This window comes from Carassius gibelio, chromosome B11 (genome assembly GCF_023724105.1).
Source record: "Carassius gibelio isolate Cgi1373 ecotype wild population from Czech Republic chromosome B11, carGib1.2-hapl.c, whole genome shotgun sequence".
NCBI classification, from domain to species: Eukaryota; Metazoa; Chordata; class Actinopteri; order Cypriniformes; family Cyprinidae; genus Carassius; species Carassius gibelio.
In genome coordinates, this window is record NC_068406.1 from 22,367,813 (window position 1) to 22,393,193 (window position 25,381).

Here is a 25,381-nt window from a genome sequence, read left to right on the forward strand (position 1 = left end):
TGTTTTCATTGTATATGCTGCCATTGCCAATTGGATCTATCTTTAGTAAACATGGTATATCGTTTCACTGCTGCACTGATGCTACGTAGATCAATGTACCTGTAAAGAAGAAAGGCAATTTTTTAGAACCTCTTCTCGCATGCTTAAAGGACTTGAAAACATGGTTGACTGTGAATTTTCTGCACTTTACCATCAATTTTTTGCACCCTCCAATGCATCTAGGTCTACTAATATTGATTTAGGCCCTTTACCTAACTATGGTATATCCATGGTAAAAAATGTAGGTGTAATTTTTGATGATGCCTTGAAATTTTGATAAGCAGATCAATGGTGTTGTTCGATCAGGGTTTTTTCAACTAAGAACACTGGCAATGATTAAACAATTTTTATCCATTTGTGATTTTGAAAGAGTGCTGCTGTCATTTAAGTCCCTTTAAAAAACGAATTTATTCTCCCAGGCTTTTTTGCTAAATGCTATTCAGTGATATGTTGTTATTTGTGAAATGTTTTTTGTGTATATGTTGATGTTGTTAGAATCTGTACAGCACATTGGTCAACTTGTTGTTTTTAATCGTGCTTTAGAAATAAATTGCCTTGTCTTGTCTTGCCTTACTTGCATTATAAAACACTGTAGTTTAATAATGGAAAATAATGACTAACTAACATTAAATAATGCCCTGGATAAATACTAAGTCAGCATCAACACACTAATGAATACGCATGTAAGTAACTCAAACTTTAAAGTAATTTAACGCTATGACTTTAAAACATGTCTATTAATAGTCAACAACATAAAACAAGGACATGTCATATTAGAAGACGTAACATTGTTTTATTGAGCATGTGGTCAAAACAGAGGAAAGCTGATATGTAATCAAATCAAAGACAAGGATAACAAAATAAAACTTTTTTAAAATGTTTTTTTCTTTCAAAAGCAGCGTCATCTTCAGTGAACATTTTTGGGTTTGCAATATATTACCTTAAATTCCCAAATGATCTTTGGTGTAGTGTGAAAAATAAAAACAAACAAACAAATAATCAACAGCAACAAGAACAAATCTGTAATAAAATATTTACAAAGCATGTACTAAATCCTTAACTAAAATTGTGTAATTTGAGCTTGAAGTTAGATTCAAACAGCGTATTAAAGTGCATCAGATTTCAGTAGTTTGAGCGAACGAAGCGTAAGAGTGCATAGAAATCATCTACCTAAAACTATCATTTTATCATTAGCATCTTATACAGAACTCAGTGCACTGCATTTACTGTGTTACCATAAGCTGTTATACAGCACTTGGATATTACTGTAATGAATGCAAACAATGGCATAATGCCAGGAAAAGTACATGAAACATCAACACTGTGGAGGAACACCATTCTGGCAAATTTGAAAGGAATGTTCTATGGCATTCAAAAATCAAATAAGAAAGAAAAGAAAAGAAAAAAACTAACCCTAAATCCACAAAAATAAATTATTTTAAATGAAATAATACAGTTTCAGATCTCTTAAAATCACATCTTTGAAAAGTAAAGAAGTAAAACACACATTCTTCAAACCTTCCCAGCTCCATGCATGAGTTAATATTCAGTGCTGCTCAAGAGGAGTAAAAAACCCTGATCTGATAACGTAATCTCACAAGAAGCCACAGTTTGTATAGTATGGTAAGTACCTGCAGTCCTCCAATTAAAATATACACAAGCAATTTCGACATTTGAATTTAAACAATAAAACCCTTAGAATAATATCATTCCTATTTTATTTTACAGAAACGGAAGAAGATGCCGGGGGTGAAAAATAATAAATAACTGCACCACTGAAGCAGGTGTTTCTGTTGATGGCATAGAGGAGTGGTTCTAGTAAAAGGCACATTATAGCTACCATCATTCAGCTGAGCCGTTATTCTGCATTATTGATCATACTTGCGCTGTCCGCGTCATCAAAGTTGCGCTGGTAACGTACAGTCGAATGGAAGCGATGCTTGTTTTTCTGGTACAAGATGAAGGGGACAGCCGCGAACATGCACAGGAGTACAATGATGAAGAAGACCAAAGCCACAGGGCTTCCTGGATCTGCACATGCAATATTTATGACAAAATGTTACAAAATGTTAAGTTTTATTTTCAAAATCATACAACATTTTCTGTATTTTCAATCATGTTTATTCATGAAATATTTTAATAATAATATTACACTTTATATATATATATATATATATATATATATATATATATATATATATATATATATATATACATATACATATACATACATATACATACACACGTTAAATGTATAGTTTAAAATAATATGCAAAGAAATCTAAAATATAATAACAATAAAGCATATACATATATATAACAATATGCAAAAAATATAATAACAATAAAATATATATATATATATATATATATATATATAAATAACCTTAGATATATTTTATTGTTATTATATTTTTTGCATATTGTTTTCAACTATATGTCATCAGACATATATACTGTATATATATATATATATATATATATATATATATATATATATATATATATATATATATATATATATATATATATATATACACATAAACACACAAACGCACAAACACACACACACACACACACACATATATATGAGGTAATGTTAGATAAAAAAATTTAGTCTGAATGCACTGTAAGTCACTTTGGATAAAAGCGTCTGCTAAATGCATGAATTTAATTAAATTTAAAATTTAATATATTTTTTTTAAATATTATTTTCAACTATATGAAATGAGACATTTTCAAGGTGAGAGATTTTGTGAACTCACAGGCAGGTGCTTTGCAGACGATCCGGCTGCGGCTGTTCAAGCAGCTCGTGTGGGTCCAGGAGCCGTTGCTGGACACCATGACTGCGCAGATCTGTGGCGTCTGCCGGGATAATTGTGGGCCTGATTTTGCATCCCAGCTAGAGAAGTCCAGTTCACTGCCATCGTGCCAACCCGTGGGCTCACCTGTTGCAGAGATTTATAAAGATTTAGATTAAATAACTCTTACAAAAGGAAACAGTTTGATTCAAGGCAGATGAAATCATTATTTCACCGTTGGCGTCAACGTTGAGCGCCAGCCACACGCGGCTTGTGATGGAGGGGTTCTTATTCATGAAGTCAGAGACAAAATCATTCTCCTCTTTGCTCTTGATGGTTAACAGCTTGGAGGAAGAATCTGAAGAAATACAAGATGTGGTTAGACACTTTCAGGCTGATTTTGGATGGTGTATAGGAGTGGTAATTTTGTCATTCATTTTTAATTTAATCTTTTAAATTAGTCCTGTGTCAAATGAACTTTTTTGTTGTTATCCTACTTAGTCAACCTTGTCCAGGTTTTGTTAAGTAACGCTTTAGTCAACTAAAAGTCTGAGCATTTTAGTCAGTGGAAACATAGTCACATTTTCATCATGCTATATAATATTTAAACTTTTTTTTTTTTTTTACTCAAAATTATAATTACAAAAAACAATTCATTTGAGAAATGTATTTTTACAATAAGCAAAAAATCTACAGAATGTGGACTCAAATAGTTTATTTTACCTCATCTATTGTACTGATTTATTATAGGCTAAATATTATATAAATTAATATCAAAGACTTATTCACTTGCTCTGTCTACATTATGAAAACTACAACAAAATACTACAACAGTGAAATTCCAAATTGCAATGATGTTTCTCTGTTAAAACAACAACGGTTGAGTTTTTATCGCAAACAATATAGTCAAGATCTCATGACAGAGATCTTTCATTTAAGCCGAACATCTCACATGGAGATGTTAAACTCCAGCATGACTTTTGACGCTTCTTATAAAGAGCAAGTGTGTGTGTGTTTGTGGTTGCCAGATTGCATCAGATTTGGGGATTTGAACTGGCAACCAAACACATGAAAGCTCATGTAGGAGCAGGGTGCAGTAATATTTTGTCTCTATTTTGGCCAAAAATAAAAAGAGATTTTGGTATTGTTTTTCATTTCCAAAAGACATATTTTATTGTCAACGATATTTCATGTTAATACAATCACAGTTATTGTTTACTGGCCTTACTGCCTCGTTTTAGTCATGGGAAAAAAGCTCATCAGCGAACATTTTTCGTCACAGCTTTCGGTAACAAAATTAATGTGATTATGTGGATTTGAAAAACTGAGTTTTAAACAGTTTAGAAAGGAAACCATCTGCTGCTTCTTGCAGAAATGGTGAAACATATTTTGTGCCCTAGCATTTGAATATTTTATCATTGAGTTTGGCTGCATGTGTACCATCTCTTCTTGACCAGAAAAAGCTGCAAATTTGTTAAAGACACAGCAATACAGGATATAAACACTCACCCAGATTCTGACACACGTTCTTGGCGCTCTCCATGGTAAAGACGGAGTAGTTGTACATGTTGAAAGCATAGCAGTGATCTTTGAACAGGACCCATGAAAAGTGAGCATCACTCTTGGGACAACTGCTGCTGGATTCAGAAGAGAGATGTGCAACAGTTTCTGAGAAATAAACACACACACAGAAAAAAAAACAGTTTGAGACTGATCTTTCAGAACAACAGCTGTGTTTGTGTTGCGTCATTGCTTGCTTGTCTTACTCTCACTGATGTGGTTGTAACAGATGGCTCCTTCTTGGGCTGCATGACAGTTGACAGCCGTCCAGGTGCCTTTGGAGTCCACAAACACACACTTTTCCTCATAATCAAGGCCGTCGTTGACAAATCCATCTGGTATGAATTTCACTGCACTCCCATCTGACCACTCATATGGCCATCCACTTACCTAAAGACACAGCCAGACAAATTACATGACGATGGCAACAACTGAGAGCAGAAGACTGAGCGTACTGCTACTAACAGCTGTCAGTTATTACTATTATCACAAAAAATGGTGTACATCTTGTTTGGAGAGGCCGATCCAGAGTGAAAAGCCGTCCCGTTTGGCGATCAGTGCCATGTTGTCGTTAGTGGTTTTGTCAGAAATGCTGGCAAGATGGCCTCCGTTGCGTCCACACTCTTGCAGTGCCTGATACCAATCCATTCTCTTGGCCACCCGACGGTAACTTATGCCATCCGGAGCATTAACGTCAACCACATCCTTCATGAACTCCTCTTTGGTATCTGTTAAAGACATTTTTGCAAGTCTATAAATAAAAGTGTATGGAATATACATTTATAATAAATAAATTATTCATCTGAGGTCATAAAAAGAGCATGCATACTAATGCTAAAAATAGAAAATAAGTTTTAAGACTTCTTTCATGTAATATCAATGACTTATTTAGCAGTTTAATGCTAAATAAACACATTTTTGGTAAAAACATATGAAAACTGAAACTCTTTGGTGTTGCTTTACCATTTTCGATCTTGCACACCACAATACTCCTCTGTTTGAAGGTATTGAAAAAACGTGGATTTGTTATCATTTCCCACTCTCCGATTAAGTTGAGACCAACCATGAAGGACTCGGTGATGTTTGGTCTTAGACCGTATTTCCAGTTAGAGAACTGCACATTGCTGCCATCTAGCCACTTCAACTGCTCATCTTAAAAAAAGAAAAATGAACAGCTAGTTGATACTTTCCTTCCCAATTTTACACATAAATGCTTGAAAACACTACAACGTTTTGTCAATCTTGAGAAGTCAACACTAGTTGCCGAAAGCCAGATCCAAACACACCTGATCAAGCGAATCAAAGTGTACAGGACTATTTAAAAATGATGAACAGGTGTGTTGGATAAGGGTTGGAAGTTGACAATCCCAGGTTTTCGACTGATAAGAAGTTTGATCTTTGGGGTGTGATCATCTTACCCATCTTGTTTTTGTTCATTCCCAGCCACACAAACATGACTAAATTTTTGAATGGCTGCAACTGTTGCCTGATGAAATTGTTCTCTTCCTCATCACGGATGGTCAGGAATTCTCCGGCCCCGGCTAAAACACACAGACAAGATAACCATAAAACAATGGCCATCTGCACACCACAACTAAAATCAGTTGTCAATTCACCGTTTAGTGCTTAATCTTGTTCTGTAGACTCACATACTCCAGTAAATGACTGACTCCCAAAAAGTGACAAACGATTTGCAGAAATTGTATGCAGTGTGCACAGAAATTAACTGAACCTTTAGTTGTTAGTGACATATTTAAATGCATTGCAGTTTTGGTGCAAGAAATCACAGGAAAGGAGTTACAGTACGTCTTGACTCAGAGTTGCCAAATCTTGCTATAAAAAACAGCAAGCGAGAACAATCCAATGCTACCTTGGAAATAAACTCCATACCAAAATATTGTTACCTGCCCCTGCCTAAACTATTATCACTATACAATGGATTGTTTATGAGCCGAGGCAAAAAAGCAAGTCCAAATATGCTTATTAAGCATCGCTTATAATAAGTGGACATGGCAACCCTTCAAGAGCATGCTTCCAAACAGAAAAAAAACAGTGCTTTTGTTGAAATTGTTAAACATAGGCATTTATACAACATCTTCAAGCACAGAATTTAAACTTTGAAAAAAAATACATATAATTAATCACAGAAAAAGCCCCAGATTTGATCCATTCATACCAAGAGACTTGCAGATCTGCGGATCAATGATGTCGTTTTTGCCCCATCTGGAGGCCCCCAGCAGTAACGTATAGCAGTTCTTCTTAAAGCGGATCCAGTTCTGTCCATTGCTTTTGTGAGGACATCTGACCAAATCCACTTCAGGTGTGACGGGCTCAACTGTTATGAGAAAACGCATTTTTAAATCAAAACATGTGCAAGTAAATATTGAAAAGCAGAGGTGGCATTTCTGAATTGAATCCTCACTGTGTGGGATGTGGCAGATCACTCCTGAAAGCTCATCCTCACACTCGGTTGCCTTCCAGAAACCGTCAGTGTCCAGATACACACAGCCTCCTTTGGTGGCTTCAGGGGTCCAGCGGCTGAACTCATTGTGGCTGTGGTCTGTCCAGTGGTAGTGCTCCCCATCCTAGATAAAAATAAAATAAAAATAAATACCGTATTTTCCAGACTATAAGTCGCACTTTTTTCATAGTTTGGCTGGTCCTGCGACTTATAGTCAGGTGCGACTTATTTATCAAAATTAATTTGACATGAACCGAGAGAAATGAACCAAGAGAAATGAACCAATAGAAAACACTACTGTCTCCAGCCGCCAGAGGGCGCTCTAATACTGCTCATTTTACTGTAGTCTACACTGAAGACATAGAGCGCCCTCTCGTGGCTGTAGATGGTAATGCTTTCTCTTGGTTCTTGGTTCTAAATAAATGCGACTTATATTCCAGTGCGACTTATTTATGTTTTTTTCCTCGTCATGACGTATTTTTGGACTGATGCGACTTATGCTCAGGTGCGCCTTATAGTCCGAAAAATACGGTAATAATAGTAATAAATAGGGATGGTCATGACATTCAATTCTTACAGTATGTAATCAATAAATGGTGTTTTTTTAATCAAGGAATCATGGAAAAACTGGTCATGTTTTCAACAAAAATAATGAGCAGCACAACTTTTTTCAACATTGATAATAATACTACTGTATTTTGTACTTGTATATAAAATCAACATATTAGAATGATTTCTGAATGATTATGTGAGACTGAAAATTTAGCTTTGTACCACAGGAACAAATAATATTTTAAAATATATTATTAATAGAAAGCAGGTACTCTAAATGTTTTATTGAACTTTCCAATCATCAAAGAATCATGAAAAATCACATTACATTTTTTGTTAAATATGTTTAAATAGAAAACGATTATTTTAAATTGAAATAATATTTAACTAATTGATTTAATAATCAAATAAAAGCTTACCAAAAATGTAATAATTTATACTTTTATTTTGTAGTTTATTTAAAGATCACAGGATTTTGTTTTCTTTTGTTTGACTAGCACAATTTCCCTAAAAATACTAAAGGGCTTGTAATAAAAATTTGGTCACACTTTATTTTAAGTTCCAAATCTCACTATTAACTAACCATTAACTATGCCTCAATTAACTCCTAATTTGCTGCTTATTAATAGTTTGTAAGGTAGTTGTTAAGTTTAGGGTATTTGGGTAGGATTATGGATGCCATGCATAATACACACTTTATAAGCACTAATAAACAGCCAATATGTTAATAATAGGTATGCTAATAAGCAACTAGTTATAAGTGAGAATTGGACACTATACTAAAGTGTTACCAAAAATGTTAAATGTTAATTGGATTTCACAATATTACTGTTTTTATGGTATGTTTGCTTAAATAAAGGCAACCTTGGTGGCTTCTTTCAAAAATATATTTAAAAAATGTACAGACGGCCAATTTTTAATTAGATCTTCACTCACATCTTCACTGAAGAGTCCAATCCAGAGGGGCTGTCCTCTGTGAGAGACTTCAACTGTGAGCACTGCTTGGACATATGCGTCAGGTACGCTGGCCAAGGTCATATCGTAGCTCCGGCACACCTGAAGAGCCTCCATCCATGTTAAATTGTCTTGCTGTACCACCTTAAATGTATGATTATGAACCGTGAAATCATCCTGATGCTCAGGTTCCTTTTGTTCATCTGGGGAAATTGTCCATTGGGTGTTAATCATTAGAACACTATTCCATATAACATAGAGATGATTGAAACATTGGCTGGTGGCTCGTACCTGCAGGATGCTGGCAGATGCTGAGATACTGGCGGTCGGAGCAGGTGGTGTAGTCCCAGGTGCCCATCATGTCCGAATGATCATCATTATACATGTAGGCACAGAGCTCCATGGAGTCCTCTTCAAACGACTGCCGTTCAAATCAAGAGGAAAAAGAGAAACGCTCAGATAAAGTGTATCATGAGCAGAAATGGTACGTTATTTACAGCTTATGCAATTATACGTCAAGCCATATGGCGTATGGGAGATGAAATAAAACTGAAAAAAGAAGAAATAAAGGTTTGTTCACCTAAAAATGAAAACTTATAAGACACATATGACTCCTGTGCTTTAATCAAGAAAATATGGAGATGTTTTGAGGAATGTTCATGATGCTCTTTTTCATATGATGAAAATGAATGAAGGCAGAGGCTGTCAAGCTCCAAGAATGCACTTTTATGTTGGTTTTTTAATTATTGCATGGATCAATATTACGGTGCTCTTACGATTTAAACCACAATTCAAAAGTCTTGAGTTAGTGCGATTGTTTAATGTTTTTGAAACAAGTCAAGGCCTTCACCAGTAATATTTATTTCATACTAAGTATAGTATTAACATATTTACTGCCACATCTTACTGATATAAAAATTATAATTTGGAGTACTACTTGTGCACAATGTAAATTTCTTCCCAGCAGGCACTGGACGTCAAAATAACATCAGCCAACGTCAGACAGATGCTGCATTTTGCTTGAGAATGAAAATCGAGTTGAGTAAGTATTGTAAGTCAGCTTGACATTTACTAAATGTTGGATTTCGGTTACACAAAAAAAAAAATCTAAGTCAGCTGACATTGGTATTGGACGTTAAATGAACTATGTTTGTAAAAATAGATGATGAATAGACATTGACTTTTGGTCACCCGATGTCGCAACAAAAATGTAATTAAATATCAACGTCTTTCGAAATTGGGTGTCTACTGGGACAACATTAAGTCTAAAACAGGTTTTAATGTTGACGATGTCTTTAAATGCAAGATATTTCAATTGTCCCTAAAGTATAATTACAATAGTTCCACTTCAGCACAATCATATATACCGTATTTTCTGAACTATAAGTCACACTTTTTTTTCATAGTTTGGCTGGTCCTGCGACTTATAGTCAGGTGCGACTTATTTATCAAAAATAATTTGACATGAACGAAGAGATATGAACTAAGATAAATGAACCCACAGAAAACATTACCGTCTCGCGCCTGTAGATGGTAATGTTTTCTCTTGGTTTTTGGTTCTAAATAAATGCGACTTACAATCCAGTGCGACTTATATATGTTTTTTTCCTCATCGTGACGTATTTTTGGACTGATGCGACTTATACTCAGGTGCGACTTATAGTCCGAAAAATACGGTACTTCAGTATGTCTTTAGTTGGACCTCAGCACTACTTCCAGACAATTCATTGTTTCAAACTAGCAGACTGTAAATATACCAGTTTAGTATACAATTACAGGGTATTATTAAGTACATTAACATGAAAATGCATTAGTAGTAAACCGCATAAAATAAATGTACTTCAAATACATTTTAGTATATTTAATTTTCACTATAGCTGAAAAAAAAACAGTAATATGGTGAAATATTATATCCATTTCAAAGAACTGTTTTTTTAATCGTAATTATATTTAAAATATGTATTTTATTTCCGTGAGGGCAAAGCTGCATTTTCTGCATCTATTAGCCCAGTCTTTAGTGTCACATGATCTGGTCATGCTGCTTTAAATGCGATGATTAATATTTTTCTGGAAACTGTTTTTTTTGTTGTTTGTTTTTTAGGATTCTTTGATGACTGTAAAGTTCAAAAGAACATGAAACTGAAATCATTTGTAACGTTACAAACATCTTAACTGTCACATTTTGATCAATTTGCTCAATTTTTATATTTTTGGTTAGAATAGTGTGTGTTATCGTTTTGCAAGTTATTGTAAACATGTCAGGAACAAAACTATTCTCTGTACAATTCATAGCATGCCACAAATGCTGCACAAAAAGTGCTTTGATCAGATCTCCAGATCTTTGTGGTCAATGATATAACTTTCAAAGCAGATGGACACTTGCATTGATGAATATGGGTCGTAACTGGCCATGCAGAAGAGGATTGAAGTTCAGATATGCAACTGGCGAGTTGTCCACCCACTGAGTGTCATGAAGCTTGAACTTTAGGCCAATCCAGACTTTCTGAGGCTGTCCGGGTAACTCTGGTAACATTGTAGTGATGAAATCTAAATGGAGGATAGATGCACGGGACAGACAGATAGAGAGAGAGCGAGAGAGTCAAGCAACATTATTAAGAGTACTAAAAGCAAGAATAAATATGTTTTATATTAAAATATGTGGTTGTCGGTGGTGGATTTGTTCATAGTATATTAATCAAACACACCCTGTTCAACTTGGTCAGATATGGTGAGCATGGAGCCTGCCAGTGTCTTGCAGAACTCATTGGCATCTTTGAAGGTTTGGAAATTAGATCTAGACTCGGATAAAACCTGATAGCACTGCAAGACATGAATACAATGATTTCATTAAACAAAAACACGTGTGTAAAGTTCAGGGGATGTGAGTGGCTGTGTGTGTATGTCAGACCTTCTTTCTGAAGTGTTTGGAAGTGCTTGGACATGAGGTGTTGGCAGGGGGCGGTCCTGGGCTTCCTTTCTCCGCAGAAGTGACGTTCAGTGACTCGCACACAAACGGCTGTTTTTCATTACATTTGCCGCTGAAACCTACGGAGACAAAAAAAAGATTAAAGAGGATCATCCGAGTTGCTTCGTAAATCAGAATCGTTGCTGACAGTATAGAGGGGTCTTGAAGTCTTATAAAAGTTACTTAAAAAAATTAAAATAAATAAATGTGTCTTTGTTTTTCTTATTTTAAGCACATGCTTAAAAATGCTTTATTCTTGTTTCTTGTACAAAATAGACCTCATCATTTGGGTGCAATAATGGAACAAAATTAACTAATAAAAAAAATATTAATAATTATCTGTAGTTAAAAAACTGAGCGATTTAAAACAGTGAATACCAATTCTGTTTAAGCATTTTATTACAGTAAATATGAAAGTAAATGGAACTAATTGCTGTAAAATTCCATAATTCCATAAAAATCATAATCATGTCCTTGCAAAGTGAAGAAAATAGTTGTCTTGAGGCAACATTATGAAACCGGTCATTAAAACCATCTAAAAGTCTTACCCCCGGTTTTGGTTTGAGTCTAATCCCAGACTAAAATCTAAGTGTGAGCCGTTTCAACTGAAAGAAACTAGCTATGACTGATCTTAAAATATCAGTGTCTTTATTTTGTCTCAGAATGCACACCATTCATGTTTTTTTCTATGGCACCTTAATGTTTATACTGTTTATACAGTTTATACTGTGCTGTACTACTTGAGACTGGTCTGAAGACCATTTTTGTCTTGGTCTTGTCTCAGTACTTGGTCTCAGACTAAGAAGACTCATCATTTTATTAAAGACCATTAAAGACCACAACTGCAGGGATATCACTAAATTGAGGTGCATTGTCCAATTTATTTGTTAACATCATCACTGTGATTGGATGTAAAACTGCTTCAAATGCAATGAATTACTTATTTCTATATAATCCACATGCCCCAAAAAATTAAGATGTGATAACAAAAAGGTACTTGTATAAGATCGTTTTTATATTATAATATCTATAATTGAGCAGTATATTGAATATGAGCACAATGTGATATTGATTTTTTTTTAAATACTCATTAAACAAGTAGTTCATTGTAAGTGAATTACATTTAGACACTATTTTTTAACACAAGTCAATTGGCAATGGAATAGTCCCAAACAAATCCACAGCAGAAATGCACAACGGTGTTTCGTTGCTGAATTCGAATGAATGAGCTAAATAAATTATTCCATGACTGACTCATTAAGTGATTTGCTGCCACCTAGTTAACTGGTGGATTTAGATTGATATTTAAAAGTATTTTATTTTCCAATCATATTTCTAAATCAAAATCTCAACGATATTTATGCTGTAACATTCAGATGTAACTTCTGTGCCACCTCTGCAGTGCAAACATCTCTGCAGTCGCCCTGCCTTGGTCTTGTCCTGCTCTCAACACACTCTGGTCTTGGTCTCAATTTAGGTGGTCTTGACTACTACACCAACTGACACTTTGTTCAGCTAGTAGAAAAAGATAATACTTTAGAATAAGGAACATATATTTACTTTTAACTAAGAGTTTTCCCTGAACAAACAATTGGTTGGGATCAAGGAATCTAAAATATAGTCATGAATATAAGGCATTAATATGAGTTCTATACTGTAAGTACTAAAAAACAGCCAGTATTGTAGTAATATGCATGCACATAAGCAACTAGTTAATAGTGAGATACTTAAAATAAAGTGTTACTGAAAAAAAACAAAAACAAAGGGTGCATCCTGCTCCCCAAGTGATTCATGGGGGATTTTCAACATTTACAGGAATTTCCGTTGTGCAACAAATAGGAAAGTCATTTAATGAGCCATGAAACATCTTGTCAACATGCCAAGCTGCCCCACAACAAACTCTGTATTTACTTTAGGAAGCAGAATGAGACTCTCATACCAGGTTCAAATGATACGTGAGTGATAGAGGGGCACCTTCCCAGAAACGCTGAATAATAGTAGTGCATGGGGCTGAGCCTGCAAACACACACATACACACACTAATAAATGATAAATAAAAGAGAGGTTTGTGCCAGTAATTGTGCCTCTTGATGAGGTTTGGATAAGGTATGAAAACCAGAACTTACATAAAGGGAACATGAGGACCATGGTAACGAAGGTCTGCCCACCACTTTAAGTTCTCTTGCTCTGAATGCTAAAGATCATTAAACACAGATTCATTACTGGATTATATAAACAACCATATTCACACTTATATTAGTATTATCCATTTCCCAACAGACTGAAACTTGATTGTGGATCAAACAATGTGCATTCATGAGCGTGGGTGTTGTTTCGTATAATACTTCCAAAAAAAAAAAACATAAAAAAAAGTAAAAAAAAAAAAAAGAGTAATAATTTCAATTTTTTTAATACACTGGGTGTATAAAAAATTTGGGTATTTTATACACTAAGTTCAAAAGGATAAGTTTCATCATTCAAACTAAACTGATACAGTATTTGGTACTGTTCAAAATTCAGTTTGGGGTCAGTAAGATTATATATATATATATATATATAAAAAACATTATTTTTATTCTTATTCAGCTTTATTGATAAACAGTGACAGTAAAAAAGAAAAAGAAAAAAAAACACCTTACAATAGCTTCTCTTATCTTTTTGTATACTATCTAATTGGTTTTGTTTTATTTATTATTTATTTATTATTATTAACTTGCTCTATTGTTTTTCTATTCTATCTGCTTCTTTTTTAACTTATTGTATAATTTAAACTTAAATTATATTTCACATTTTTTTTCAGTATATCTGAAGAAAAATAAATGCAGCCTTGATGAGCATATTCTTTCAAAAACATTAAAAATCTTACTGATGAAGATAAGCGTATTACTTAAAAAAAAAAATAAAGTTGAATACATTTTAAATAGTTTTAATTGCATTTTAAATAACAAAAGAAAATAAAAAAATCCTAATATTTTTGGCAGTAACATTTTGCACTCTACATGCATACTAAAAAGTAAATGTTTTTTTTTATGGTTTAATTGGGTTTTATGCATATTCTTATCACTATGTGTAGGCGTCATTTGAAGGCATCACTAGCACTTTGTTTTGACGTTCTGTGGAGATGCAGTCTTTAATTTAATGAGTCAGACCTCCCCAAACCCTGGTAATTCAGGGTTGATAAAAACATCTGCCCCCATCTTACCTCAAAAAGACGTTCCTGTAGGCGGCGTGCAGCATTAAGGGTGTTGGGTGCGGCGAGTTTGCTGTTGTTGCTGCTGCAGTACAATAAGGCCTCCTCGAAGGACAACTTTGGCTGTGTTACAAACCAGAACTCCTGGCCGTCTATAAATACTGATGTGTTATGGTGCCCATCTGTTAGTAGTGAAACATGAAACAAGTCACTGATTTACAAACCAAAAAATGACATAACCCATGATTCATTTAGGCATTTGATTTGAAATGAAAGTTCTACCTGGATTGTACCACTCTGGTGTTTTTGGTGTTTCACCTAGAGAATAATATAAAGCCCATTAATATAAATACTGTATATATATATATTTTAAACATGTTAGTTAGACTTATGTGGCTCCAAACCTGTATGCTTTACGTAATTGTAGCTCTGTTACAGTACATACAATTACAATGAAGGGGAAGACATTTTTCAAATTCAAAAACTTGAAAACAAAACAACAAAGTCTTGTGTTGTTTACCTCGTGGTATCTGACACACCCATTCCAGTTTGGCGTTGCAGTGAAAGACGCTGGGATAAAAAGGCCGTAGAGGAACATTATGAAACAGGAGGAAGAGAAATGGCTTGTAGTTTCCTTTCAAAGTCTGAAAAAAAAAAAAAAGTTAAATATCACAAGCTGTCTGATTTCAAACAGGCCTTAGGTTTCTACTGTGTAACATCTACTATTCTAAATTCTTAATATTGTCTGTTTGATGCCTTTGATGTTTGATGACAACCTATCGATCATCTCCCCCTACTCCCAAACAGAAAGCAAAAGCAGTACTGTATATAGGTCATTCTAGATGTCTGATTATTGAGTGGCAGACTGGATGATGGTGAGATCAGATCTCTGTGTGGAGCACTGACTGCTGTCAGACTCCTCATGCAAACAAAAATCCCACCGCAAAAGGAAACTTTGGAAATGGAAACTGATATTTCCTACTGATACACAAAAGACAGATTGACTTAAAACCATTTACGTTGGTGAATAAAAATGACTAATTGTCTAAAACTTTTGCACAATAGTGTATATTCACCAACTATAATGCTGTTTTCATGTCATGCTAAAATTTTATATTGATGCTATAATGTCTGTAATTTTAATGAAAAACATAGTAAAGTACTACAGTAACAACCTTTTAGTTAGGTAAATGTAATTTATATCAACAAATATGGTAAAACCTTTTAGCTTTTAATTGAAATGTAACTTTTACAGTAAAATGTTGTTCAAATGAAACCGTAAACATTCTATGTAAATAGTAAGTCATCTTATAATTTACAGTGAGAAACAGTAAAAGTCTCTGTGACATATTACATTTCAATGTATTTTATTAAAATAGTTACGTCTGTGATCAGTTTTAAAGTGTTAAATACTACATTTTAGGTTGTATTTGTCAAAAAAACAAAAAATCTTATAAATATTACAATTATTTTAAAATATCAAGAAATGTGTACAGCTACCCAAGTAAAGTTTTTAACTTAATTATGTAATAATGTGTTTTACTATAGAGAAACTAGAATAAAATGTGTCATTTCTTCTGTTGTTTGTCAGGATAATTTAGCATAATAATGCAGTTTTGTGATTTTATGAGAGGTCAGGGGTCATGCATGATTTGAGAGTTATGTTTACCACACCTTAAACGCAACACAATCCCTGTTATAGGCATCATCTTCATTGAATTCCTCAGGAAAGATCATCATGGAGACCTGTTACCAAGCAGCAGAAACAAATGCTAACAGTTACATAGTTCACACGTTAGCTGTAGTCAACAAGGAAATAAAGGAGCACTCCGATAAAGGCTCCGATCACAACTCAATTTAGTCTTTATTTGGTTCAGAAAACATCATCTGCTGGTGCCTCACCGGACGCCCGTCACTCCACTCCCAGTTGTTGTTGTTATTTGGATTTCTGCGATTTAGTCCCACCCAGAAAAAACGATTATCACTGTACAGGGAAACAGACAGCACAAGTAAAAAGTCAATAAATGCCATTGACCTTGGTTTAGTGTGTGGGGGAATATGATAATAGGGATTAAATCGGTCCCATCTGTACCTAATAGAGCCTCTCAGGATGTAATGTAACGCTTGCATATCTTTAGCCTCAGTGAAGCTGGGCAAATGCCCCCCTAGTGCCTCACAGAAACGCTCCGCCTCTTCCCACGAACGCTTCCTGGTCAAACGCTCCTCGTGAAACACCTGCAGACACATTCAAACAGATGTTGATTAGATATAACTAGAAATGGCTTCATTGTCTTGACTCAGCTTCTGTTGTTTTAGGTGAATACCGGCTGAACTAACCTTGTAACAGTACTTTAGGCCTTCCTTTGAGACCCATCCTGGTGCACAGGAGGCATTCAGATTGGGCTCAACTGGATCTGGGATGGGTTGGACCATTGATTTGATGGGTTTCTTACAGATTCTGCCAGCTTTGAACTGAGTGCAGTTCTTAACAACCCACTGGCCCAAAGGAATCCTAGTAGACATCACCACACAGCCACCGGCGAAAGCTGGAACACATAATCACATTCAAACTCAAAGACAAATATTTAAAATTATGGGTTAACACTTTAGAATAGGTAACATCTATTAATTGCCTATTAGCATGCATATCACTAGATTATTAGCCATGTATTCATGCTAATTGAGAACATATTAATGCCTTATTCTACTTATTCTACAATCCCTAATCTTATCCAATACCTTAACCTAACAACTATCTTACTAACTATTAATAAGCAGAAAATTAAGAATTTATTGAGAGAAATGTCGTAGTTAACAGTTAACAAGTGTTACCTATTCTAAAGTGTTACCAAAAAAAAAAGATGCCATATGAGTGGGGTAGGACAAAGGGTAATGCTATGGTAGCATTAAAGGGATAATCCACCCTAAAATGAAAATTTTCTAATTAATCACTTCCTCCCATGTCATTTCAAACCCGTAAAAGCACAGTTCGTCTTCCGAACACAATTTAAGATATTTTGGATGAAAACCTGGAGGCTTGAGACTGTCCCATAGACTGCCAAGTAAATAACAGCGTCAAGGTCTATAAAAGGTATGAAAAGTCGAACCAATGTGTTTTTGTAAGAAAAATATCCATATTTGAAACTTTCTAAACCGTAATCTTCCGCTAACAGTCATACGTTCATGAGAGTGGCGTTCCAGCAGATGAGAGAGAAAAAAAACAAATACCGATCATGAATTAAAAGTACAAAAAAAGGATTTGTAAAGAAAAATGTCAAAGTATTTCGATATAAACCAAGAGATTGGCTTTTTTTTGCTTTAAACAAAACTTGGTTGTCGAGAGACTAGCATATTCTCACCGGAGCTTAAGCTATGCTAACATCCTACGTCACCCGCTGGAACGCCACTCTCTACAGTACAACAGTTAGCAGAAGCTAGATATTTTGGTTTATACATTTTAAGTATGGATATTTTTATTACAAAATTGCATAAATTCCTCCTGGAGCCATATGGAGCACTTTTTATGTTGGATGGGGGCACTTTATTGAACTTCTATCGGACAATTGAATATCAACAGCCATTCACTGCCATTATAAAGCTTGGAAGAGCAAGGAAATTTTTAAGTATCAAGTCCAACTGTATTCGTCTGAAAGAAGAAAGTTGTATACACCTAGGAGGGCTTGAGTAAGTGAGTAAATCATGTGGCAATTTGAATTTTTGGGTGGGACTATACCTTTAATTTATATTATGTAACAACCTCAGTCGATCCCATGATGTGCATTACCTGGTTCTAGCCACTTCCAGTTGGTGTAGGTGACCTCGCCTGCTGTCCCATCCTGACCGATCCAGTGGTACTCCCTGGACCCTTTAGTGTCCTGTAGCCCGGTCCAGAAATACAACACCTCAGTGCTGATGTGCTCTTTCAGAAGACTGTTAATGAAGGCCTGTTCAAATCTAGAGAGGGGATTATATATCTTCATGTTACTAGAAAATGTCTAATTAGAAATTAGTTTAGTTTTATTAATGGCTCACTGTTATTATTTATCATACTTGACATAGCAGTCATTAAAAATGCAGTTTTTAGGCAGTTACTCCTTGGCTAACTGCTAGTTGGTATAAAAGTAGCTAGTTTTTTTTAAGATACAGTCTTAATATAGTGGTAATTTTTAAGGAACTGGCACCAGAATAAGTTTTTTTTTAATCACTTGAACAATTAAGTGGCTATTTTCTGAGAAAAAACTAAAACTGTTGTTCTTATGCAGGAAAAATAATGTATCTGTTCCAGGAAAAGTACATTTTTACGTCTTGCATCTTGATGTATTAGTGTGACATTCTAAACCAATGTTTTCCACGATACTATTAACTACAAGATTATCGCTCTTTGTATCACGCTGATCTTATGAGTTGTAAATCTAATATATATTAACAGTCACCTGTTATTAATGGTGAGATGGCAGCTGTTTTTATAAAACACCGGCTCAGTTTCCACTTTATAGCAAGCATTGCCATGTCTCCTCCAATTCTAGAGAAGAAAAAACTGTCTGTTTATTCATGAATCAGATTCACATGGGCAGCAATAACAACAACATGAAGCACAAACATGTTGTATATCCATGGAGATAGGAGTTCATTGTTCCATAGTGATGGTCACTTACCCCGTCTGGAGGGCAGCCTTCCTCTGGGGCGCTCTCATTCAAACTCCCATTCGACTTACACATGTAAGCCCTCGGCTTTTCACAATCAGACACAGACCACGTATGATGCTGCAAACACGCATAAAGAAAATAGAGCCGAGCTTATATTGAGATCAGCGCTCTTATTTATGTGATATAATCTGACATGACGAAACACACACACACACACACCTCTCCTGAATAGTACACGCAGTGGATGGTGTTTGGTAGAAGTGGTGGAGGTTGAGCTCTGGCCCAGTATGTGAAAGAAACCGGTTCTTTATCGACCCATTCAAAAACTGAGGGGTTTCCATTACCAACAAGACCAATCCATACCTCTGTCTTCAGATCTGTCACATATAAAGTCATAAAACATATCAAGTCTTTACAAATGTATGACACTGTATAAAACAAATAATATACATAAATTATTATTATAAATTATATGTGTTACATAATAAATCCCACGGACAGATAGATACTTTTTTTTTTATTTGAGCATAAATTTGTTTCTTTTTGTTCAATTTCAAGTTCTCAAGTGAAATCTCAATGATTAAATATTTGCATAAGAAAACAAAAATACTTAGGAAAATATCAGTTTTTTTTTTTTAGCAATGTATTTAACATTTAATGCAACTAAGATTGTATGCTCTCATTTAAGATCTTTTAAGGCCTTAAATTATAAAAAGGCAAAAAAATTATAATAATAACCCTGATACATTTTCTAAATAATAAATATTTTACATGCATAGTTACAGTATATTACAAAGTAATTTAATCAAACTTAAGAAAAATTATTTAGTTCAGTTTTTGCATTTCCCATGTATTTTGAAAAACATTAAATCTGTGATGAGTTTACAGATACGTGTAGGCTACTACAAAATATGCAATCCAAAGGAAAAAAATAAATAAATCAGAATCCATTACAATTATTTCTTTATTTACAAGCTTTGTCATGCTAACTACATTAAAAAACAAGAAAGCTTAGAGATTAACATTAAACACAACGATGACTTTACAATCAGCTTGCTTTCTCAGAACATGTGTTGTTAATAGCTGTGTGTTTACCTGAGTGAAAATTTGTGTGTAGCATTTCAATATCCTCTAAACTGTGGATGCTGGCAAGGTCAGAGTAATCTTCCTGACACATGCTCAGAGCTTCATGCTGGGACAGTTTTGACTCGGTTTTACTGTGGAGTTTATAACAGAATCCTTTCCACCCAGTCCAACCATCTTTACACACCGTGGGCTTATATACCTCCCTGACTGCTGAAAGGAGAGGGAGAGAGACATCTGCTGTGAAAGTGAGGAAAAAAAGAAGGAAAACAGAACAAGAGGGCAGTATCTGACCTGTACTCTCACTGTCTTTGTCATTCTTCATGCAGATGAAGGGAAGCCGATTTTCACACGTCTCTGCACCGAAACGCAGCGGCTCCTTCAGAACTCCACAGTCCTCGTCCGATATAAGAGATCTGATCGGGATGCCTAACAAACACGCCGTGTGACACACAAACAAAGCACTTCATGCAAACAGTGCATTCATCTAATCCCATTACATTTTCACTCATTCTTTTTAAGAAACCTCTTTATATTTATTGTTTCATGGACATGTGTGTTATATACAGGTTTTCAAATAGTATAAAACCTAAATGTAACATCCAAAAACTTTTTATTTTATTTCATTAAAAGTTATTTTCTTCATTTATTAATTGTGTTGATAAAAAAAAAAAAAAAAAAAAAAAAAAAACATTACTGTAAATGTGCTGGAATTATCACAGTAGATGATTTAATTGGATATTAAAAGATATTTATTATAAACATTACTATAATTAATGATTTCACATTTGCATCAATGGCATCATATATGATCTATTAATGTCATCCAAAATACATTCAAATGCAGTTCGTTCATACAAACACCTAAAGGGGTCATGAACTGTCTTTTTTATTATTTTATACTGTTCCCTGAGGTCTACTTATAACATTGTCAAGATTTTTCCATCAAAATCATCATTATTTTGAAGTAAAAGGTTATTTTATGTCCTGTTTTTAACCCCCACGCTCTGTTTAAAAAAGGTGCAATCTGTAATAACAGCCAAAGCAATAGTGAACACATAATAAAAACAATCTCACACTTGTGTGTAGTGACATTACTGTCAGATCCAATATAGTTGGCACAGCATTGTCTTTTAATTTCAGTCATTCTGAAAATCCTGCGTCGAACTGTGTCTTGTTTCTAAACGAATCCGCAGTAAAACTAAATAAACAAAGGACGAGTTCTTTCTTAAAGTTTATCCACTCTTTCCTAACATTGGGATCAGAAATAAGTTTTTTCCACAGCATCTTGTTGTATTCTGAGCATCTATATCATTTGGTTTCTGAGTCATAATCACTACATGCATGAATCGGTGGGCGGGGCTAAACAGGCAGTGATGTAGAAGCAGGCGTTGATCTTCTTCTGCGGAGGCGGGGTTTAGCCACACTATGACATCATAAAGTGGTACATTCCACAAGCTGTTGTTTTGGCAGAATGCCTTCAATATTACCTGTTTTTAGATTAACAAGTACTTTTTGAGTTCTGAAATGTTTTTAGAGCACAATGACCTCTTATATGTCAAAGATAAATAGAATTTAGATTTCTTCAAGACCACTTTTTTTTTATCAGATTACGTTATTGGAGTAACTTCTCCAAGACTGTGTGCAAATCATTGGCATAAAAAGTGTTTATAGAAACAGTTCACTGTATTGACAGGACACACATGGGGTGAGGAGAGACAAACCGCCCACATCATGACAATGGCGTCATCACAGAGACAGATTCTGCCTGTGTCTACTGCATAAACACGCCGTTCAAGTCATCAGTTTGTTCTTGTAGCGAAACAACTATCCTTGTATGCCCACACACTGGCACATTAACGGCGACAGAAAGGTCATTGTCACTGGCTGCTTGCACAGTACTCTTGCACCAAGATAAGAGAAGATAAGATAACCTGAATCACTGGGAATCTGAAAGACTGTAACGCCATAAATATAATGTGCTGTAGATGTAGGGCACAACAGATGGTGGCACAGTGGGTTAGAAAAAGGGAAAAAGCATCCAAAAGGAAAATATTACGTCAGAGATTCCACCTCTTCCATATGTTTACCTGAACAACATGCGGTTGAACTATCCCTTTGAAACATGAAAGAACAGTAATCTACTACAAGATTCTTTATAAGACATTTTTCGGTTAAAATCACCTGTTTCCCAAGGGGCAAAAGATAAAGCTGATCCATCTGACCACTGCCAACCCTGCATCCAGTCCAGATGGTTCAAGCCGATCCACAGCTTGCTCGGCAAGTCTTTCTGATTTTTAACTGCAGGGGGAAGGAGATAAACAATGAATATTAAACTAAGTAAAAATATGAACTTAGCTGCGAGGTCATCGAGAATTAATCCTGAAATGTGTAATTGTGCACCAAAAATAATAAGTGTTTTCAAACAGGTTTCTCTAACACTCCCACCAGCTCCTATTGGTCGGACAAACAAATAGCCCCGCCCCTGAACTTATGCTATTGGTTGAGTCAGTGTTGCTAAGTCAGCCACGGAGCAATGGTTGGAAAATGGTATAAAGTTTGAGAAATTTCAACAAAGCTAACCTACTAATGGCCCACTTAGAGTAGTCTGTCAACATTAACATGGAACTGGGCGACAGCATTTGAAGAATATGGATGGAGATGCAGAAGTAATTTTACAACTCAAATGTACATACGCTGTTGTAAATAAAGTAATAATTGACCAACTGGGGTAGATGCTAATAGATAGGCAAGATCACTGAAAATATGACTACTACGCAGAGAGAGAATTCATCAAAACAGACAGTAAACTGTTATCAAAAAATATATTAATGCATCCAATCAGTAAATAAAAAGTGATAAAAATGATCATGGTCTCCAGAAAAAAAGTATTAAGAAAGTTACTCGGATACATTAGATATACACTAGACAGTAGAGTCATTTTTAACACTGATACATTTACATTTACATTTATTCATTTAGCTGATGCTTTTATCCAAAGTGAAGTTGTCTTGCTCAGGGACACATTGGTGTCTCACAGTGGATTCGAACCCAGGTCTCTCCGACCAATGGCATGCGTCTTATCCACTAAAAAATATATTAATTGTAATAATATTTTGAAATTCATAAAATAGTATAATTTTGGTGACCATAAGAGACAAAAAAAAAAAAACAACCTCAAACTTTTAAACAGTACTCTATGTATAACAGAATGCTACAGCAATTTCAGAGCTCATAACAAAACAAGATTAAAGCACAAAAGTAAAAATGAGGAATGAGTCTTACAGAAGTCAAGCTCTTGAGGGCTGGACACGCTGAGCAGATCTCCGCCTTGACTGCGACAGGCATCCCTCGCCTCGTGCCAGGTCACCACCGCTGTGGAGACCACCTGATAGCAGCGTCCTTTCACAGGGGCTTTCTCCCATAAATTAATGCATCCTTCCACTAAATGAAAGAAAACGGGTAGGAGGTTAGTTACAATTCTTTTATTATACAAACCTCCATCTGTTTGACTCCCACCCATATGTAATCTTTCATTCTGTCTCTGACCTTTGGAGAGTTTTTTCAGAAAGTATAAGCAGTCATATTTAAGGAATGTGCAATATAGTTCAAATGGCTTTGCGAGAAGAGAACAGAGTAAAAAGCGCAGCTTAAACCAGCATGAGTTCCACTTAAAACCTAGCAGGTCTAGCAGGTCAAGCAGGTCAGAGTGGTGTTTGATGGGAAAAGTTTGACTAAAGTGTTCTGCTCCAACGTCAAACATCTGTGGCATAGTTTTTCACAGAAAAAAAACATTTTAGAAAACCCATAATCACTTATTGTATTTACTTATTTATTTATTGTATTTATTTAAATCGAAACATTTAAATCTTTTCTGAATAAACAAAAAGTGTTTGTAGATAAAAAGACAATGTGTTCATAAAATAAATATTTTATGAATTTATTTATTTAGATAAGAAGCGTTCATACATAAAAAGATGAGCACAGAAATTTAAATAAATAAATAATTTAAAGGGGTCATGAATTGAGAGATCAAATTTTCTTTCATTTTATTTTTACATGTAAGAGGTCATTGCAATTAAAAACATCCTGTATGTTTCCTAAAATGGTCTTTTATTTGTATTATTGCATTTTGCAAATTGCATTTTGAAAAAATATCATGTAAAAATTATACAAAAATTATAAGTGCACCCCAGGAAACATTACGAAATAATGTATTTCACAACCCCTTTAAGATATAAAAAAAATAAAAAATTAAACTGAAAGTTATTTCATCTGTTTATTTCATAATAAAATGTGTTCTTAATAAGCCATAAAAAGAAAAGAAAAAAATAATGAATAATGTGTATATATATACATATGCTAATGCTAATTAGCATCTTATAGTCAATCGCTCAATGTCTCAGTGTTTTGTAAAATGAGTCACATGTACTTTGTCTTTCTAACTGTCCTCTGGGAAAACCCCAGCAGTGGTTGAGCGGAGTAAACCTTACCATACTTCAGGCAATTCCCCCACTTCTTCTGTAGATCATAGTTAGCTGTGGTGGAGCACCAGTCCAGTGTATTGTTTCCGGTGCCAGGCAGACAGCTGTGGTGCCAGGTCCCATTGTAGAGGAAGGGGAACTCACAGGGTGCCCCGTTAGAATTCCCCCCGCTTGTGTGCATCCCTGAGGAACAGGGGAACAGGAATTTATTCTGTTTATGGGGCTTGTGTAGCTAAAATCTTCCCTTTGGCACATCCTCAGAGGAACAAATGACTCGTAAATAAAATCATGGGGTAAATTTGGTTTTGATTTAGTTAGAGTGAAGATTCAGAGCTTAATAAATACATGCCAAAATTTCTCTCATCTCGCCACACAGATCTTCTTTAAATCACCATTCACTATGGATTTTGAAAGAAGTTTTTTTGAATGCTCATGTACTAGTACTACTATACAATTCTAACATGCAATGTCATGACAAAAAAATATCAGAACTCTTGTGGGAACCTTTTGGCTACATTCACACAGTCAGTGAATAAAAGCCTTGATCTCTGTTTGAAACCTGCAACTGCAGTTATTTGTGCAATTTTCTTCTTTATGTGTGTTGTGCATCGGCCAGCTCCTCAGCGAGGAGGAATCTAAAGTGTTA

General features: G+C 34.9%; 1 protein-coding gene across 2 annotated transcripts in view; it reads right to left on the reverse strand.

Moving 5' to 3' along the window:
* Positions 1-812: 812 nt before the first annotated feature.
* LOC127968155 (lymphocyte antigen 75) overlaps positions 813-25,381 on the reverse strand; it is a 29,516-nt gene continuing 4,947 nt past the window's right edge. Inside the window, exons 3-35 of one of the 2 annotated variants that reach the window (XM_052569102.1) lie at positions 24,745-24,918; positions 23,537-23,695; positions 22,436-22,552; positions 20,546-20,680; positions 20,264-20,461; positions 19,388-19,545; positions 19,178-19,285; positions 18,956-19,044; positions 18,307-18,476; positions 16,860-17,068; positions 16,615-16,757; positions 16,425-16,506; positions 16,197-16,268; positions 15,043-15,166; positions 14,805-14,840; positions 14,535-14,704; positions 13,459-13,526; positions 13,272-13,348; positions 11,276-11,412; positions 11,073-11,187; positions 10,751-10,914; positions 8,659-8,788; positions 8,350-8,570; positions 6,823-6,985; positions 6,577-6,735; positions 5,819-5,941; positions 5,364-5,552; positions 4,905-5,128; positions 4,607-4,790; positions 4,350-4,508; positions 3,076-3,198; positions 2,805-2,987; positions 813-2,070 (exon numbers count right to left, since the gene is read on the reverse strand). In XM_052569102.1, the coding sequence (XP_052425062.1) occupies positions 1,898-2,070; positions 2,805-2,987; positions 3,076-3,198; positions 4,350-4,508; positions 4,607-4,790; positions 4,905-5,128; positions 5,364-5,552; positions 5,819-5,941; positions 6,577-6,735; positions 6,823-6,985; positions 8,350-8,570; positions 8,659-8,788; positions 10,751-10,914; positions 11,073-11,187; positions 11,276-11,412; positions 13,272-13,348; positions 13,459-13,526; positions 14,535-14,704; positions 14,805-14,840; positions 15,043-15,166; positions 16,197-16,268; positions 16,425-16,506; positions 16,615-16,757; positions 16,860-17,068; positions 18,307-18,476; positions 18,956-19,044; positions 19,178-19,285; positions 19,388-19,545; positions 20,264-20,461; positions 20,546-20,680; positions 22,436-22,552; positions 23,537-23,695; positions 24,745-24,918 (4,736 nt within the window). In that variant the 3' untranslated portion in view covers positions 813-1,897. Of the gene's footprint in view, positions 2,071-2,804; positions 2,988-3,075; positions 3,199-4,349; positions 4,509-4,606; positions 4,791-4,904; positions 5,129-5,363; positions 5,553-5,818; positions 5,942-6,576; positions 6,736-6,822; positions 6,986-8,349; positions 8,571-8,658; positions 8,789-10,750; positions 10,915-11,072; positions 11,188-11,275; positions 11,413-13,271; positions 13,349-13,458; positions 13,527-14,534; positions 14,705-14,804; positions 14,841-15,042; positions 15,167-16,196; positions 16,269-16,424; positions 16,507-16,614; positions 16,758-16,859; positions 17,069-18,306; positions 18,477-18,955; positions 19,045-19,177; positions 19,286-19,387; positions 19,546-20,263; positions 20,465-20,545; positions 20,681-22,435; positions 22,553-23,536; positions 23,696-24,744; positions 24,919-25,381 lie in introns of both variants that reach the window. The other variant, XM_052569101.1, reaches the window with a different exon arrangement.